General features: G+C 44.9%; 1 protein-coding gene and 1 long non-coding RNA gene across 11 annotated transcripts in view; one reads left to right on the forward strand and one right to left on the reverse strand.

Annotated features, from left to right (window-relative positions):
• Positions 1 to 5: 5 nt before the first annotated feature.
• LOC310746260 lies at positions 6 to 4,121 on the reverse strand. The gene is made up of 4 exons (XR_014540544.1): positions 3,910 to 4,121; positions 3,406 to 3,803; positions 792 to 876; positions 6 to 99 (listed from the first exon to the last, which is right to left on the reverse strand). It is a non-coding gene; the product is annotated as an uncharacterized lncRNA (long non-coding RNA).
• Positions 3,626 to 16,955, forward strand: part of XYLB (xylulokinase) — a 114,822-nt gene continuing 101,492 nt past the window's right edge. For 4 of the 10 annotated variants that reach the window (XM_083579678.1, XM_083579685.1, XM_083579682.1 and 1 more), the window contains exons 1-6: positions 3,626 to 3,754; positions 7,492 to 7,574; positions 7,853 to 7,922; positions 12,612 to 12,692; positions 13,591 to 13,677; positions 16,008 to 16,136. In XM_083579678.1, coding sequence (XP_083435804.1) covers positions 3,701 to 3,754; positions 7,492 to 7,574; positions 7,853 to 7,922; positions 12,612 to 12,692; positions 13,591 to 13,677; positions 16,008 to 16,136 — 504 coding nt within the window. In that variant the 5' untranslated portion in view covers positions 3,626 to 3,700. Of the gene's footprint in view, positions 3,755 to 7,165; positions 7,260 to 7,491; positions 7,575 to 7,852; positions 7,923 to 12,611; positions 12,693 to 13,590; positions 13,678 to 16,007; positions 16,137 to 16,955 lie in introns of those variants that run through there. The other 6 variants (XM_083579681.1, XM_083579683.1, XM_083579676.1 and 3 more) reach the window with 4 other exon arrangements.

Consider the following 16,955-nt stretch of genomic DNA (forward strand, 5'->3'; position numbering starts at 1 on the left):
GCTACTTAACTTCAGTGTAGATCACTGTGAGGACTGTGCAAAACATGGAACAGTCCAGGGAAGATTCTGCCAAATAGTCCTTCTCAATGTGCAGAGTGGCTGCGATAGAAGAATTCAAATGAAGAAGGAACATTTCTGGATAGTCCTTAAAGTGGAACACTTTCCCCATCCCAATCTGTTTCTTTGAACGATATAGCAGCTGGTCCTGCTTATTCCCTCTCCAAGGTGCCCCTGTCCACTAAAGACTATTTGTATTGTAGAAGGCAAAACCAGCAGAAACTTTGATATCCCTGTGAGCCTTTACTGAATGTGGACCTCTGTGGAGGTGGATGGGAGTCAGCAATATGCACTCCTGTTCTGAAATGTGTGACTAGTACAAAAGAGAGATGTACTGTACCTTCTGGATAACCCCCATAGGGGTAATACTTGCATTTGTTAATATTAATATTATTTTGGACTGTGGCTGCGTACAGATATCTTTAAAACACATTTGAAGCACATTTCTGCCCTCAAAGGTTCTGGGCACTGTAACTCACCACTTATTGAGTTACAATTCCTAGCATTGCTTAACAAAGTACAGTGCCCATAATTATTTGAGGGGGGAAATGTATATGCAGCCTGTGCATCATTGTTACTCAGCCCTGCCTATGCTATCTTTAGGAACAGGAAAGCAAAGGATGACATATTTAAACAGGGCACAGCCATGGCTTCCCCAAGACATTTTGCTGACTGAGGCAAATCTCCCCACATCCCACTTACAGAAACCAAGCAGTATGCCAGCTGAATCTTACTTCATCACCAGTGATTGGATAATATCCTCCACTCTGCCTAATAGTAGGGTTGGCTCTGAGTTCAGCAAAGGTGGTGAACTTTTGTCTATAAAATTAAAATAATTTATTAGGTGTTAATTCAGGTATTTAAGTAAAAAAGTACTGTATATGAAACTGCTGTTCTGTATTATGGCCCATTGAAGAGCAAAGCAAAAAGGCCTGACTTTTTATCGGGTAGCTTCTAATCAATGTCAACATTAATTTTCAAGCAGAGTTTGATAACGCTCACATGCAAAATGAAAAGACCTACTTAATCTACTGTTACTCTATTGCTAGTTTTAGGTATGTTCACAGTAGAAAACTGCTGAGTTATCTTCTTTAAGCCGGAGGACACTGCGGTCAAACTTTGGGGGTGTTAGCTTTCTGCCTGCCCTGCAAGACTTAGTGCAATACTTCTAAAGGTAAAGGTAAAGGGACCCCTGACCATTAGGTCCAGTCGTGACCGACTCTGGGGTTGCGGCGCTCATCACCCTTTATTGGCCAAGGGAGCCGGCATACATGTGGCCAGCATGACCAAGCCGCTTCTATTTATCTACTTGCACTTTGACATGCTTTTGAACTGCTAGATTGGCAGGAACAGGGACCGAGCAATGGGAGCTCACCCCGTCGCAGGAATTTGAACCGCCGACCTTCTGATCAGCAAGTCCTAGGCTCTGTGGTTTAACAGCGCCACCCGCGTCAAAGCAATTGTCAAGCTGCCTTCACACATCCATTGTTGGATACCTTTTTCACTATGCTATTCTCAGTCTGGCCCAGCTGCTCAGTGTTAGGAGGAAAAGCTGTTCTTGTTTATTTTCTACATGCCATGCATGCATACTGCCATTTGGCTTGGGCCTCGGGTTCAAAGAGTGGCTCAGATTTAGATGCTTGTTAATTTGGGGTCATTCAATAAGTTTTGCAACTTGCTTTTATGTGCATCAAACCAAAACATAACCCACACTCTCTCCTTAGATCTGCGGGTATTTGGTAAAATACTTTTTTGTTAACCTTTTTCATATTAGAATTAAAAACTTTCACCAATATTAATAGAAATGATGCTACAAGCTTAGACCATGACCAATGTGCTCGCAGACCAGCTGATTATAGAAACAAACGACTCAATTTTCTTTTGTGGGGGGCACCTTTTTCTCTTTCCATGCATTTGTCTTTTTTTTATTGGCTAAGAGGGCCTCAAAACTTGGCTTAGGCCTGTTGGTAACTGACCAGGAAAAAAATCTTGAGTTTGTGGGGAATATCTCAATTAATATGTTGACGCAGTAGGAGGCAACTGTGAAGTCCTTGCTAGAGATCATTAGGAAAGGGAATGAAAGGGCCACAATAAATGTGATAATGTGTACCCCTGGAAATCGTTGAGTGCGCTTCTAATAGAGAAGTTATGGTAACCTATTGCTTTGTGAAACTGATGATTTTGCAAGAAGTTGCCCCCAATTGGGGCAGAAATACAGCCAATATGTGAATCACAAAGATAAAGCTGAAAGCTAGAACAGACGTTGCTACATGGTACAAATGGCTACATGTAACACAGGTTTCCAATATGCATACTAACACAATGTAACAAAACACAGTGGGAATCAACACTGAATCAGCAAAATTGCCAGTGCTTATTGCGCATGTGTATTAAGCATGAAATGAGGTAATGATGTACGATTGGTGAAAATTGAAATGCTTTGTTTGAAATTTTATAAATACCACTGCCTGAACCACTGGGCATGGTTGCAGTTTTGCAGAACAATCTGACTGTAACCTATTGCTTTGCAATAAAAAATGCTGGGCTCCTAACTCCTCACATTTCTGAGTTTTTATTGGCTTAAACTCAGGAGATAAGCCATTTTTGGCTTACAACAAAACTGCCAGTTCTGTATAACGTTGTTATGAAAATCTTTGGTGCGACCATACATCAAATACTGTACTGTGTAGTTCAGAAAAAGAAAATCTTCCTCGTTCAATGTAACTTGATTTATTCTACATTTTAAAAAATAAGTAAAATTAAAAAAGGTTCATTTAATTCTTTTTTTAGCATAGTCTTAAATTATTTGAAATGACTAGTTGGGTTTCATCTGTCTTTTTAAACAATTTTTTAAAAAAATTTAATAAAAAATATCCTTGTCGTCGTTAGCCATTATGAGTGAGGCATGGCAGCATATTGATATATTGAAACTCAGGCCAAAGTTTTGCTGGTTACGCAACAACAAAGATCCATTATTTTTGAGGGTGGAAATCCCTTCCTTTTGAATCTGAATTCCAGCAGCCAAGCCATTGGCTGCCCCCTTTTTTGGGTCAGCCTCTTGTGATGATATGCTAGGCTTTTGTTCTTAACCTTGCGTTTCCCCCCTTTCCTTACCAAACTGTCTCACTCCTAATCTTAACGAGACCATAGTTTAATCTCATTTCCCGGTCTTGGTTGGGGAGGGCGGGGTATAAATAAAATTATTTTTTATTATTATTATTATTATTATTATTATTATTATTATTATTATTATTATTATTATTTCCTCTGAAGCGCCCTGACCGACACCATTTATTTGTTGTGTGATTTGTATATTAAAAAGTGGGGGGGATTGAAGTGCCGAGAAGCCTGAGGAAAACAGCCGCCGAGAGGAGGCCGCTCACGCCGGGCAACGAGGCCACCAAAACGCCGCTTCGACCCCCGGGCCTGGGCGAGCGAGCGAGCGAGAGGCGGGTCCTCCTTCACCGCCCCCGAAGGGGCCGCAGGGCGGGCGGGTTAATAACTACCAGGGCCCGGCGCTTGGGCACAGGAGAGAGGCCGGGCGAGCCGTTTCTGTGAGGGAGCGCTGAGGCAAAAAAGCGGGCGCCGGGCCTGCCTCCCGCCGAGCGAAGACGACGGCGAGGCCCACTCGCCTCAGGCCGCCATGGCTGCGCCTGCCGAGCCCAGCTACTTGGGATGGGACTTCAGCACCCAGCAGGTACCCGTGGCAAAAAAAATGGACGCGGAGGAGGAGGCGGAGCCGGAGCCTTCAGCCGCGGAGAAAGCAGAGTCTCCCCCTCTGCCCTCCCTCGCTTCGCGTCCCTGCGTCGCCTCAGGACGGCGGCGCGGGAAAAGTTTCCTCTCGCCCAGCGCTCGGTCCCCTCTCCCGCCCCACCTCGGAGGCCTGGTTCGAGTCAAGAAGGGGGGAGGGGGAAAGGAAGCAGGCGCTCTGCACATGCTCTGAGGAAATCCCTTGTCGTCATCGCAGGACTCGGGCACAGAGGAAGCCCCCGGGAGCCTCTGTGATGGGATGGGCAGAGGCGATGGTTCCTTCTCCGCCTCTAGGTCAGCCTTTCGCAAACGGGAGTATTCAGTCGCTTTTGGACTACAACTCCCATCATGCCTAGCTGGCAGGACCAGCGGTCAGGGATGGTGGGAATTGTAGTCCGAAAGCAGATGGAGGCCCAAGTTTGGGATGCCCTGGTATAGAGCCAAGCAGGCAGCGGTATTAGTATTAGTATGTCACTTTGTTTTGCCCTAGGCAGCCCAGAGCGACTTACAACCATAGCTGTCAACGTTTCCCTTTTTTAAAGGGAAATTCCCTTATTCCGAATAGGATTCCTCGCAAGAAAAGGGAAAAGTTGACAGCTATGCTTACAACCAAACCAGCATGTGATGATGACTGGTTTTATATGGTAAACCACCCTGTGATCCTCGGATGAAGGCATGGAATAATAATAATGACTGAAGATTTTAAGTGTTGGCGAGTGTTAAGATTTGCCAGCACACAACTGCCCCTCTGCAAGTATGCACAACAACATCAAATAAAGGCATGTTTGTTTTAAATTCTGGATCTGAGGGACTTTTCACACCTTACATAGAGGCAGGGCTGAGTGTACCCTTGAAGCAGGAAGTTGCAGCCAGTCCAGGCACAGAGATGTTTGCAAACGTGTGCTTGATACATTCATGCTTTGCATGTTCTGTTGCTGAAGTACTGGGAATCACAGGTGGGGAGAGCATTGGTGCACTAAGGTGCTGCTTTTGGACTTCCCATTGCAGCAACAGGTTGGCTGCTGTGAGAACAGGGGCGTAGCCAGGATTTTTTTGGGGGTAGGTTTTTTGGGGGGGCAAGCTTTTGTTTGGGGGGGCAGAACTTCAGATTTGTATTGATTTTGAATTGATGGATGGGGGGACCCCAGCTATGCCCATGGACTTTGGCCTAATCTAGCAGCCAGACTCTTAGAATATTCTTAAATGAATCGGAGCTACAGTGCACATAAATGTGGCTTGCTTAGGAAAACCTGCCAATGGATTTCACCTTTTGCCTTTTTGCAGCTGAGCTGTGGAATATAGGTCTTTCTAGAACTGTTTCAAATTCACAATGATTCCCCCCCTTCCTTCTCCCTTGGTTTTTATGATGTGGCACTACATCTCACAGTTCTGATAAAATCCTTTGGCAAACTGGAGAAATTCAGCCCCTTAGCACAGGCTTCAGCAATTGTACCTGGAAGCAAAGTCTACTTGCACTTCCTGAGTTCCAGCATATTTAAATGAGAAATCAAAGGTTAACCTACGAAGTTTAGTTAGTCATTACGTGCAGATTTTTGTTTAAAAAAATACTGTAACTTTCCTATAGCCCCAACCAAACTGATGAAGTGGGAGTTCATATTACTAGATAGCATTTTCATTTAGACACTGCCGTTACACTTTTTAGAAAACATTTAAACACTCCTTTCTCTCTAAAGATCATAAATAGCAAATGAGAAAGAAGGGTCTTAGCTCCTTTCAAGGGGTGGTAGGTGCAGACGGCAGGAGCCCAATGGTTAGAAATAAGGACAGCTTGCTTGTACAAAGCAATAATTACTAATTCATTCAAGATGCTGTCAACAGAGAACCAGCATGGTTCAGTGGTTAGATACACTAGGATATGGGAGGTAAAGGTAAAGGGACCCCTGACCATTAGGTCCAGTCGTGACCGACTCTCGGGTTGCAGCACTCATCTCGCTTTATTGGCTGAGGGAGCCGGCGTGCAGCTTCCGGGTCATGTGGCCAGCATGACTAAGCCGCTTCTGGCGAACCAGAGCAGTGCACGGAAACGCCGTTTACCTTCCCGCCAGAGCGGTACCTATTTATCTACTTGCACTTTGACCTGCTTTCGAACTGCAAGGTTGGCAGGAGCAGGGACCGAGCAACGGGAGCTCACCCCGTCACGGGGATTCGAACTGCCAACCTTCTGATCTGCAAGTCCTAGGCTCTGTGGTTTAACCCACAGCGCCACCCACGTCAGGACTTGGGAGACTAGGGTTCAAATCCCCACTCAGCTATGAAGCTCACTTGGTGACCTTGGGCTAATCATGCAACCTAAGCTACCTCAAAGGGTTGTTGTGATGATAAAATAGGGAGATCATGTATGTCACCTTGAGCTCTTTGGAGTAAAGGTGGCATTTGTTGTTGTTTAGTTGTTTAGTCGTGTCCGACTCTTCGTGACCCCATGGACCAGAGCACACCGGGCACTCCTGTCTTCCACTGCCTCCCACAGCTTGGTCAAACTAATGTTGGTAGCTTTGAGAACACTGTCCAACCATCTCGTCCTCTGTCGTCCCCTTCTCCTTGTGCCCTCCATCTTTCCCAACATCAGGGTCTTCTCTAGGGAGTCTTCTCTTCTCATGAGGTGGCCAAAGTATTGGAGCCTCAGCTTCAGGATCTGTCCTTCCAGTGAGCACCCAGGGCTGATTTCCTTCAGAATGGAGAGGTTTGATCTTCTTGCAGTCCATGGGACTCTCAAGAGTCTCCTCCAGCACCATAATTCAAAAGCATCAATTCTTCGGCGATCAGCCTTCTTTATGGAACAGGTCTCACTCCAGATAGAAGTGGCATAGAAATGCAGTTATAAGTAACATAAAGTAAGCAGTCTTTGCCAACCTGGTGCTCTCCAGATGTTTTGGACTACAAACAGCTTGATGCGAGTTGAAATCCAAAATACGTTGAGGGCACCAGCTTTGGGAAGGCTGAGCTAAGGTGATGTAGGGTCAGAACTGAAGCAATCTTCCTTCCATCGCACCTCTCTAATAAATTGACGGGATGAGTGGAAGTGAGGTTTTTATGAATGCAAAGATCTATACAAAACAAGATTGTAAAAAGCAATACTGTAGTGAAAACAAAGAAGGGGCCAATGGTGAAGGAAGAAGGGCAGGGCCAATGGTGAAGGAAGAAGGGCAGGGGTACTCATGGGAAAACACGAAGCATTTTTCTGAATTAATCATGGGGATTTCAGTACTTCCTTAGTGAAACTCTAATTTGCTCCCAGGAAGTGGAACACTAATCAGCGATCATCAGTTTCTGGAGATGGAATGAAGTGCAGAATGAACTAGCTACTTGCTATTTTAGGTGACTGATCACACAGAAATTATTGATTCTTCCAAATGGAGGCATGCATTTTAGAATCAATGACACCAGTGGATATAATTAATTCTAGAAGGCACGCCACTATTTGGAAGATACCTGTAGGTATCTGTATTGCATTTGAAATTGTTTTTATATCTATGTAATTGTTTTTACTGTTTTTTGTATATGTACGGTAAGTGTTTTTACTTCTTGTATAAATGTTTGTTTAACCGTTTTTATATATACAATTGTTTTATACATATTTTTATTATGCAGTACTTTGAGATGCTTCATAGGAAGCAAATCCTAATGAAATAAATAACAGCAGCGGCAACATTTTCTTTTCTCCAGCTGAAAGTAATTGCTGTAGATGAACAACTGCGAGTCATTCATGAGGACAGTGTAAATTTTGACAAAGATCTTCCAGAATTTGGGTATGTTTCGTCACTTGTGCTTAGTTTGGTTTAAACCTGCGTTGGCATTAAATTTCCCTCTGTACTTGCGCTTGGGCAGATCCTGTTCAAGGATCATAGAATGTTGTGATTAAAAGTATTCCTTTAGTAACACTGCACTATGTTTGGTTTTGTTTTTGCATTCTTTTTAAGGGTAACTGTCCTAGCTGTGTACAAGAGAGTACTTGTGTGTTATTTGGGGAAATGCAAAGTGAAATAATGAATTAGTTTTATTCACCTAGGCATTGTTTTTCCTGCAGCACTCAAGGTGGTGTCCATGTTCACAGTGACAGACTGACCGTGACTTCTCCTGTATTAATGTGGGTGAAGGTAAGTGTTTGATGCTTGAGTAATGTCGCCGGTGCCTGGAGAGGAAGGCCGGTGGGTTCCTGCAATTGGCTCCAATCCTCTCCCTTCTCCCCATTTGTCCTCCTGTCTTTTGCCCTATAGGATTACCTTTTTCAAAATGACACGTTGCCTGTTTGCTTAGGTTTATGTCAATAGAGGCCTAGCAAAATCTCTGTGCCAACAAGGAAGATGCAATGATCTAGAATTACCTCTAACTATGGTTGACTCTATTCTGTGCTGCGGATGACATAATTCATTTTTCACTTAGAATATCCGGGTTCAGGTCGTTACTCAGCAATGAAGTGCACTTGGTGGTCTTAAGTAAATTGTAAGAGCCGCTGCACGGGGCTCAAAAGGTTTTGGAAGTATTTTTACTGCACTTCTGAATCTTACAGTATGATGGTTCTCTGTTGATCTGCTACATCTCTACTCGTACATATTAGATATGGGAATCAGATCAGTATTAGCCAGTGGCCTTGTGGTGTAAAGGTAGTTTTCTGCTGTGACAGCTTTTGCTTCTGAAAATACTTGCCATATTCTTGCAAGTGGTTCTGGGCTAATGCTAAACATAGTTGCTGTTCAGGTATCCTCATAGATGTCCTACCAAACTGAATGCAGCCCAGCAGCCATGTATGGTAACCCATGTGGACTTTGATACAACTTTCTAGTTTTGCTGCTTTCCGGGAACGACCAAACACAGTCTCCTCAAGCATTTCTATCAGGTCACAAGAAGTGGCTGCTGGTCTTTGCTCAGTCTTGGGGATCACAAGTTCAGCAGGACTGGGTGAGGGACAGATTGTTGTTCATGGAAAGGAAACCCAAATGGGTAATGGTGTGCCCCTCTCATTGGGTAGGAGAGCAGGGCCTGTGCTTACTTCCGAAATCTTTTGCACACACTCCAGATCCTTCAGTAGCAGGAGTGCAAAGTGATTACCTAGTACAGAGACTGTAACTTGGAAGGGCAAATCCCTTCCCTTCTTAATTAGGAGCTGCCATTGTTTCTAAATTTGGTCGCTTGGCTCTGTCTGTGTCATTAGATGATTCAGCTTCTTAGCTCAGCATTATTAAAATTACTTTACACAAGAAACCATTACATTTGCCAGACAATTTATAATTTGCTTGTTTTCTATTTCACTTGGAATGCTGTTAAGGATCCTTTTGACGCTGCAGTTTCCTGGATCATGTTTCTTCTTCTTTTACTTCATTTCTTTAAGTAGTCACATTTTGTATCATTGTTTGTGATAGCAGATGCATTAATTTCTAAATGATGTCGACGTTGTTTGGGATTAAGCTGAGTTTTGACATAATTACACTCTTTAACCACTTGAAAGCTGTATTACTCTTTCTTGCTTTTTATCTCTTTGTTCTTTGGAGAAGAGTAACCTGTTTGGCTCTGCTTTTTTTCTTGTTTGTCGAACATTGGAGGTTTTTGCTTGGCCATTTTAGCTCTTAAACCCCATCCCTAGATATATTATTTTTTGGGGGGAAATAAACCCAACTGACAAGTGAAATGTAGAGTAGTGTGTACAGTTCTGGTTGCCTCACCTCAGAAAGTATATTGTCGAGTTGCAAAAGGCTCAGGAAAGGGCAACCAAAACGATCAACAACTTGGTGAACAAAAGTTGCACCATTTGGGATTTCTTTGTATGGAGAAACTAAACTGCCACTGCTGTGCTACCCATGGTGAAGCCATGGTTTGGCTTATTGTTATGTCCAAACCATGGCTCGTGATTTGTCTGGAGCTGTAACTGAGGTTTGTCTAAGTCCGAGTTTGGATGTACTGCTTAGCCAAACCATGGCTTAACCATGGGTAGGGTGGGGACTTGACATTACACGTGAACTGGAGCAAAAAAGGAAGTGTGTATGCAGCGTCAACTAGCTGTAAATGCACCTTCTTTTCAAATACAGCGGTACCTCGGGTTAAGTACTTAATTCGTTCCGGAGGTCCGTTCTTAACCTGAAACTGTTCTTAACCTGAAGCACCACTTTAGCTAATGGGGCCTCCTGCTGCTGCCACGCCGCAGGAGCACAATTTCTCTTCTCATCCTGAAGCAAAGTTCTTAACCTGAGGTACTATTTCTGGGTTAGCTGAGTCTGTAACGTGAAGTGTATGTAACCTGAAGCGTATGTAACTCGAGGTACCACTATAATGAAAAAGAAATACAGACAGCCCGCCATTTACATGCGTTCAGTAGGTGTGCAACCGTGTATGCGCGCATCATGCCAAACCCACAAGTAGCCTGGAAACATCATAAAGAGCTCACTAAAGCATCACTCAAAGGGTGGAATGGGGGCGGAACTGGGTGTTTGCAGGCTTTTTAAATGGGATTCAATTATACGTGATTTCACTGATGTGCATAGTGCCTTGGAATGTAAGCCATGCAAAACTCGGAGGTTTCTACACACACATGTGCACACACAGTTCTCTATCCGGATAACCAAGAGGCATAATCACAGTTCAGTCACACCTTCCAACCAGCCACAAGCAGGTGGGAGGTGTGGCCTGGGTGTTGATGGGATGGCCTGGGGAGAGCCTTGAGCGTTGGCTAGAGAAGCCTGGGAAGATTGCCTTCAGTTCCTGGGCCTGAAATTCCCCACCTCAGAGGTGCACCCACAGATCTTGGCCTACTGAAAAACCAAGAAGCTGCTTGCTTAGTTTACAGTGTGCTGCTGCTATAAGCACATTGTAACTGTTAAGTTGTGGGTGAACATATCAGACTACACAGCGATTCTTCAAACAGCTCTTGTTTATTCACAGGCTAGAACAGAACTGAACTGAAGGGTTCAGTCAGCCTGCTTATATAGAGCTCCAGTACAACGTAACTGTAACAATTTTCTAAAACTATCCAATCACTGAACGTCACTTTTGATCCCTTATTTGCATAACTATCCACAGTATTCCCCTGCTGGCCCAGGGTGAGAACTTCAGTACATAACAGTAACCAGACTAGAATGATAGCGTTTCTCACCTTGTGTTGAGGGTTCTTTCTTGTTCTTCTGAGAAACAGACAACTGTGAACGAAGAACATTTTAATCAAGTGAAACATACACTTTTCTGAAATTGATAAATAAATGCATAAATTTCCTTTTAGGCTCTGCCTTTCTGTTGGTGCAAATCTATTTTGCCATTTTCACACTGGCTGCGCTCAGCTTAGTCCAGCAGATGGTTGAACGTCAGCCATGTGCCATGCAAATCTGCACAGCAGAACTGCCCAGATGTTAGTATGGCCACTTTCCCAGCATGTGCCTGCTTTCGAAGGGTTGTGCTGGCATGATATTGTTCTGCGGCACGTTTCCCCTAAGATTCAAGGCATATTTGTCACCTCAAAGTTGAGCAAAGTTGGATAGAGCACTAGACTCTTAATCTCAGGTTCCTTCCTATTCTATGATATTTTGGTGTGTTTTATGTGGAGAAGAAATAAGAAAGGTGTAAGGTTGGTAGGGGAGGAGTGCTTAACTCTTCATTTCCCACAGAAACTCTACTTTTCCAGCCAAAGAATCCCAGATCCACATCTGTGTGGTATATGCTGGTCTGAAAACCCCTGGCAGCTGCTGATGGTTGGAAATTGTAGTTAAAACAGTCAGGCTGGGAAACATATGTGGTACGGTGGTACCTCGGGTTACATACACTTCAGGTTACATATGCTTCCGGTTACAGACTCTGCTAACCCAGAAATATTACCTCGGGTTAAGAACTTTGCTTCAGGGTGGGAACGGAAATCGTGCTCTGGCGGCGCAGCGGCAGTAGGAGGCCCCATTAGCTAAAGTGGTGCTTCAGGTTAAGAACAGTTTCAGGTTAAGAACAGACCTCCAGAACGAATTAAGTTCTTAACCCAAGGTACCACTGTACTGTATTTCCCTTTGTGTCTCTTCCTCTGCTGTAAATTGCTACCTCCCAAAGGCACTTTGCAAAAGAGAATGAATTGTTGGATTAATGTTACATGCAGATTCATGGTAAATAAGATGGAAATATTTAATTTATTCAATGACTTTTGATTTATTACTCTAACCCTTTCAACAGGAGAAAGGACAGCAGGCTTAAATCTCTATTTCTGCACAATTTTTAATTCAACTATTTAGTGTTTGCAGTTTGCAGTTTTTCAATTATGGAAGAGGCTTCCTGGCTGTGAGAGATAGGAGGGATGCTTCTTATAAGATGATGCCTGCTACAAAGCAAGCATGCATCATCTTAGAAACAAAGAACATGTGCTTTTTGCTTCAGAACTGCTGTTGTGGGGTTTTTTTTGCATTCAAGTTTAATAGATTGTGCTGGAATCCTAACCCCACTTCCCTGGCAGTAAGTTCCATTGAATTAAATACAACTTATATCTGAGTATATCTGGTTAAGATTGCACTGTTAATTGACTGAAATTAATAGATGAAGATTTAGTCATCTGAAGGTTGTATTTGTGGTGTTTAGTTTGGCCCTGAAGATTAGCATGTGTACTAAACTTGTTTGAAGGTTTCCCCCCTCTCTTCATCTGAAAAATGCTTTTATTCAGCATGCTAATCATTTCAGTTTCTCGAGAGACCTTCTACTGATTATCTAATTCTTCCATTTTCCTTCTCTGTCACTGATGACAGGAATCTACCTATTTAATTCTGAAGCCTGTTGGGATTCATAATTTCCTGGAGTGCAGCCGTCAGTCTTGATCATGTTTGTTCTTCTAGGCCCTGGATATGATCTTGGAAAAGATGAAGTCTTCTGGATTTAACTTCTCCAGAGTGAAAGCTTTGTCTGGAGCTGGGCAGGTCAGTTAAAAGTATAGGGGTGTGTATGAGAGAGAGAGAGTGGGAGAACCTTTATTATGGGTTGCATGTGCAGGCAACAGCCAATTGACGTGCTACCTCGCACACATGCATCGCACCAAAGCCAGAAGTGACTTTAAGAATTGCAAAAAACAGCTTGAAAAGAGCCCAGACAGAGCAAAAAGGTGTGAAAACAGCACCTAGCAGTCCCATGAACCATTGCAAGTGGAATCCCAAGAGCCCTTGCACTGACCAATGAGGCCTGTGGAGAGTTGGAGTTTGAGCTAGGAGGTTTAGAAGGCAGAATGGGAGCGATCTGGGAGTGTTCCCCTGCCATCGGTGAGCCTCTGCTACCGGCATGATTTGTGATAAAGAAAATGGCCTTGCCTTCAAACTTATTTTAGTATCCTTAAAAGGCATTTTAGTATCCTTAAAAGGCACCATTAAAGGTCCATTAGGTCCAGTCGTGGCCGACTCTGGGGTTGTGGTGCTCATCTCGCTTTATTGGCCGAGGGAGCCGGCATACAGCTTCCGGGTCATGTGACCAGCATGATTAAGTCACTTCTGGCGAACCAGAGCAGCGCACAGAAACGCTGTTTACCTTCCCCCCGGTGCGGTACCTATTTATCTACTTGCAGTTTGACGTGCTTTTGAACTGCTAGGTGGGCAGGAGCAGGGACCGAGCAACGGGAGCTCACCCTGTCGCGGGGATTCGAACTGTCGACCTTCTGATCGGCAAGTCCTAGGCTCTGTGGTTTAACCCACAGCGCCACCCGTGTCCAAAAGGCACCATTACTGATGTTCTAATAGCATGCAAGTGTATTTTAAATTTGGTGGAAATCCAGCTATGAATCTTAACTTGCCACTCCTCTTTTATTTTATGCTTTTGCTCTCTTAACAGCAACATGGAAGCGTCTACTGGAAAGAAGGTGCAAACTCTGTTTTACAAAACCTATCGCCTGATCTTCCTTTGCATCAGTCCCTGAAGGTAACTTATCTTAGGAGTTTGGAAGGACGTTTAAGTCCACTCTTGCTCATTGACCCTTAGTGGCTCACTTTCCCAACTCCTTGCTGACTTTAGAAATAATTGAAGCATGCTTTGCATTCCTTTTAGGAAAGGATAAGCACAAATGATGATGCAGACAAGATGCTTTCTTTTTCTTCCTGTGAACAAGAAGTGTATAACAGTGGCGGGTGTATGAAAGGCCTTTAAAGCCTTTGCTGTTGGGAGGAGAGCCAGTACCTGCAAACTCCACTGCTCAGGGAAAGGCTCCAAACTTCTCGTCTCAGTGGCTCATCACACGCTGCAGCCATGAACATAACTTTGGTTCCTGGTTTCTAGAACTATATCTGTTTTCCTGGTTCAGGAAGGCTTGGATCTGTTAAGGGAGTTGCTGCTTCAGCAGCAAAGCAGCTCAGGCTGGGAGCTTACATAGGAGCTGGAGGTGTCACCCTTTCCTGGCTCTCAGACAGATCTTGATCTGGGCAGGTGCTTCCATACACTTCTCCTACTTCCCAAGTAGCTTCACATACAGCGATCCAGGCATTTCGCTGGCAGCTCTGAATCTCCTGCCAGTCCTCCACTTTTGTGGCCCTGTGGGTGACAAAGGGGGTTCTGATATAGCTGGGGTGTCTGGATCTAGTGGCTCCTCAGGGTTGCAGGTGGTGCTGGGATCTGCTGGAGAGTCTTGCTCCCTCTGCAAAGACCCCAGGTCTGGATAGGGCTGAACTCTGATGCTCTGGCAGCTCCTGGCATGATGGGTGAAGTTCCTGGCTGAATATGGGTGTCAGGAGCTGGAGTTGGGTGGAGGTCAATAAAACCCCCCGGTGCTTTATGAATGAAGCATCTCTTTATGAATGAAGTTAACTCTTCATTCAAAGAAACTAAAACAGCGCAGGCCTAGTGATCACAGCAACTCTTCCCAGTTGATTCCCCAATGAAGCAGTTGCGAGGACTGAAGGTCCCCACCTTCCCACTGCTCTCTAAGGCTCCTATCCCAGTGCCCAGCAGCCTAAGGCTCCACCGTCTTGTCTCTCTTTGCTCTGCCCTCTTCATTTCTCTACATGTTCTGGGATACCAGGGAGGAGGGGAGCTGGTGACAGCAGCAGGAGGAGACTCCCTGGATTCTACAGCAACCTGCCTTTGCTCTGTCTCTTGTCCCTGCTCCTCTCCTGTCACGGAGTCCGGACTGCTCTCTGCCACAGCTTCGTCTGACTCACTAAACCAGGGGTCAGCAAACTTTTTCAGCAGAGGGCCGGTCCACTGTCCCTCAGACCTTGTGGGGGGCTGGACTATATTTTTTGGGGGGGGAAATGGACAAATTCCTATGCCCGAAAAATAACTCAGAGATGCATTTTAAATAAAAGGACACATTCTACTCATGTAAAAACATGCTGATTCCCGGAACATCCATGGGCCAGATTTAGAAGGCGATTGGGCCGGATCTGGCCCCCAGGCCTTAGTTTGCCTACTCATGCACTAAACTCTGTTGCCTCTTCAGCTTCTGACACCTCCTCCTCCTCCTAGTCTGCTCCATCTTCTCCCTCTGGCCACTCATTGTTGTCCCACCACCAGTCCCCTGGCTCTGAACCTTCTTCCCCTGGGGGTTCCCTTTCCAGTTCCCCAGCTGGTGCCTCCCACTCCTCTTTTGCATCCATGACATCAGGTTTAATCCAGGTTTCCCCATCTGCATAATCCAAACCAGCCTTTTTCTTGGGTCCTAAGTACTTGTCTCATAGGAGAAATGCATTTCCCTCCTCTATTGATGCTGCCAAAGAGGCAGACCTTTTCCCTTTGCAGGCTGACACATCTTGCTTCATTTTGCGCTGCCTTGGGCTATGAAAGGAGGCAGTTACTGCCTGGCTGCATCTGCTTCCGACCAGAGAGTGATGTAGCGAAAACTCTTTTGGCCAGCTATAGAGACCCGCACATGGTCTCTTCCCCCTTGTAATCACATAAGGTAAAGGTAAAGGGACCCCTGACCATTAAGTCCAGTTGTGACCGACTCTGGGGTTGTGGCGCTCATCTCGCTTTATTGGCCGAGGGAGCCGGCGTACAGCTTCCGGGTCATGTGACCAGCATGACTAAGCCGCTTCTGGTGAACCAGAGCAGCACACGGAAACGCTGTTTACGGAGCTCACCCCGTCGTGGGGATTCGAACCGCTGACCTTCTGATTGGCAAGTCCTAGGCTCTGTGGTTTAACCCACAGCGCCACCTGCGTCCCATGCAAAATAGATATGTGCAATTGTTCCTAAACCAGCTTGCTGGTTTGGCACTGACCACTTTTCAGACATTGTTTTTTTCTCATCCCCGATAGTCTTGCTTTTCTGTCAGCAACAGCCCTGTTTGGATGGATTCCAGCACAACTGCCCAGTGCTGCTCTCTGGAAAAAGCTGTCGGAGGGGGTCAGAAACTTGCTGAGGTCACCGGTTCACGAGCCTACGAGGTGAGAGCTGAGAAGCGAGACTAAAGTTCGGCTTTTGAGGCTGTTCTTGGAAGTGAGAACAAGTCGTTCCGAGAGGTTTTTGTGTGCGCCAAATGCTAAGGGCCCAAGATTTTAATATGTGATATTTTAGTGTATTTTTGGTTTCTGTGGAAGCCGCCCAGAGTGGCTGGGGAAACCCAGCCAGATGGGCGGGGTACAAATAAATTATTATTATTATTATTATTATTATTATTATTATTATTATTATTATTCCCACTTCTTGTATCTTCTCTCCTGCTCATACACCCATGAATAAGGTCTTTGGCTGAACAAAATCTTTAAATTATTTTGTTGTTAGGATAAAATGGGCCGGGGAGACTGTTGCGTTGAGCTCCGTGGAGGAATAGCAGGATAAAAATTTAATGAAAGGAGTATTTTTCCAATTCATATAACAGTTACGGTTAGGGGAATCATGATTACGCCCTCTTCTCTACAGGGGAATGCATACCTCCTATTGAGGGGTGAAAAACCATTTTGGCCTCATTGGTCAGATCGGGCCAACTTTGACAGGTGGGCCTAATTCCCCACCTGACAGCCATCTTGATGCTATGATGATAGCAGGTGACTGACAGGTGGGTAGTTCTGTCTACCTGCCAGAGTTGTTCTACGGGGGTGGAGAGAATGATCTACTTCATCTACTCTCTATTCTTCAATTGATGAGCAGGAGCTTCAATCCTGCTCTCTGCAGGGCCAGCTTTGCTAGTGCTTTCCTGAAATGTGCGCGTGAAGCAACACCCAGCAGGACTGAGTCCCTCCCCTACTGATCTTGGACCTCTTGGG

Source organism: Podarcis filfolensis, assembly GCF_964270895.1.
Source record: "Podarcis filfolensis genome assembly, chromosome: 12".
Taxonomy (NCBI): Eukaryota; Metazoa; Chordata; class Lepidosauria; order Squamata; family Lacertidae; genus Podarcis; species Podarcis filfolensis.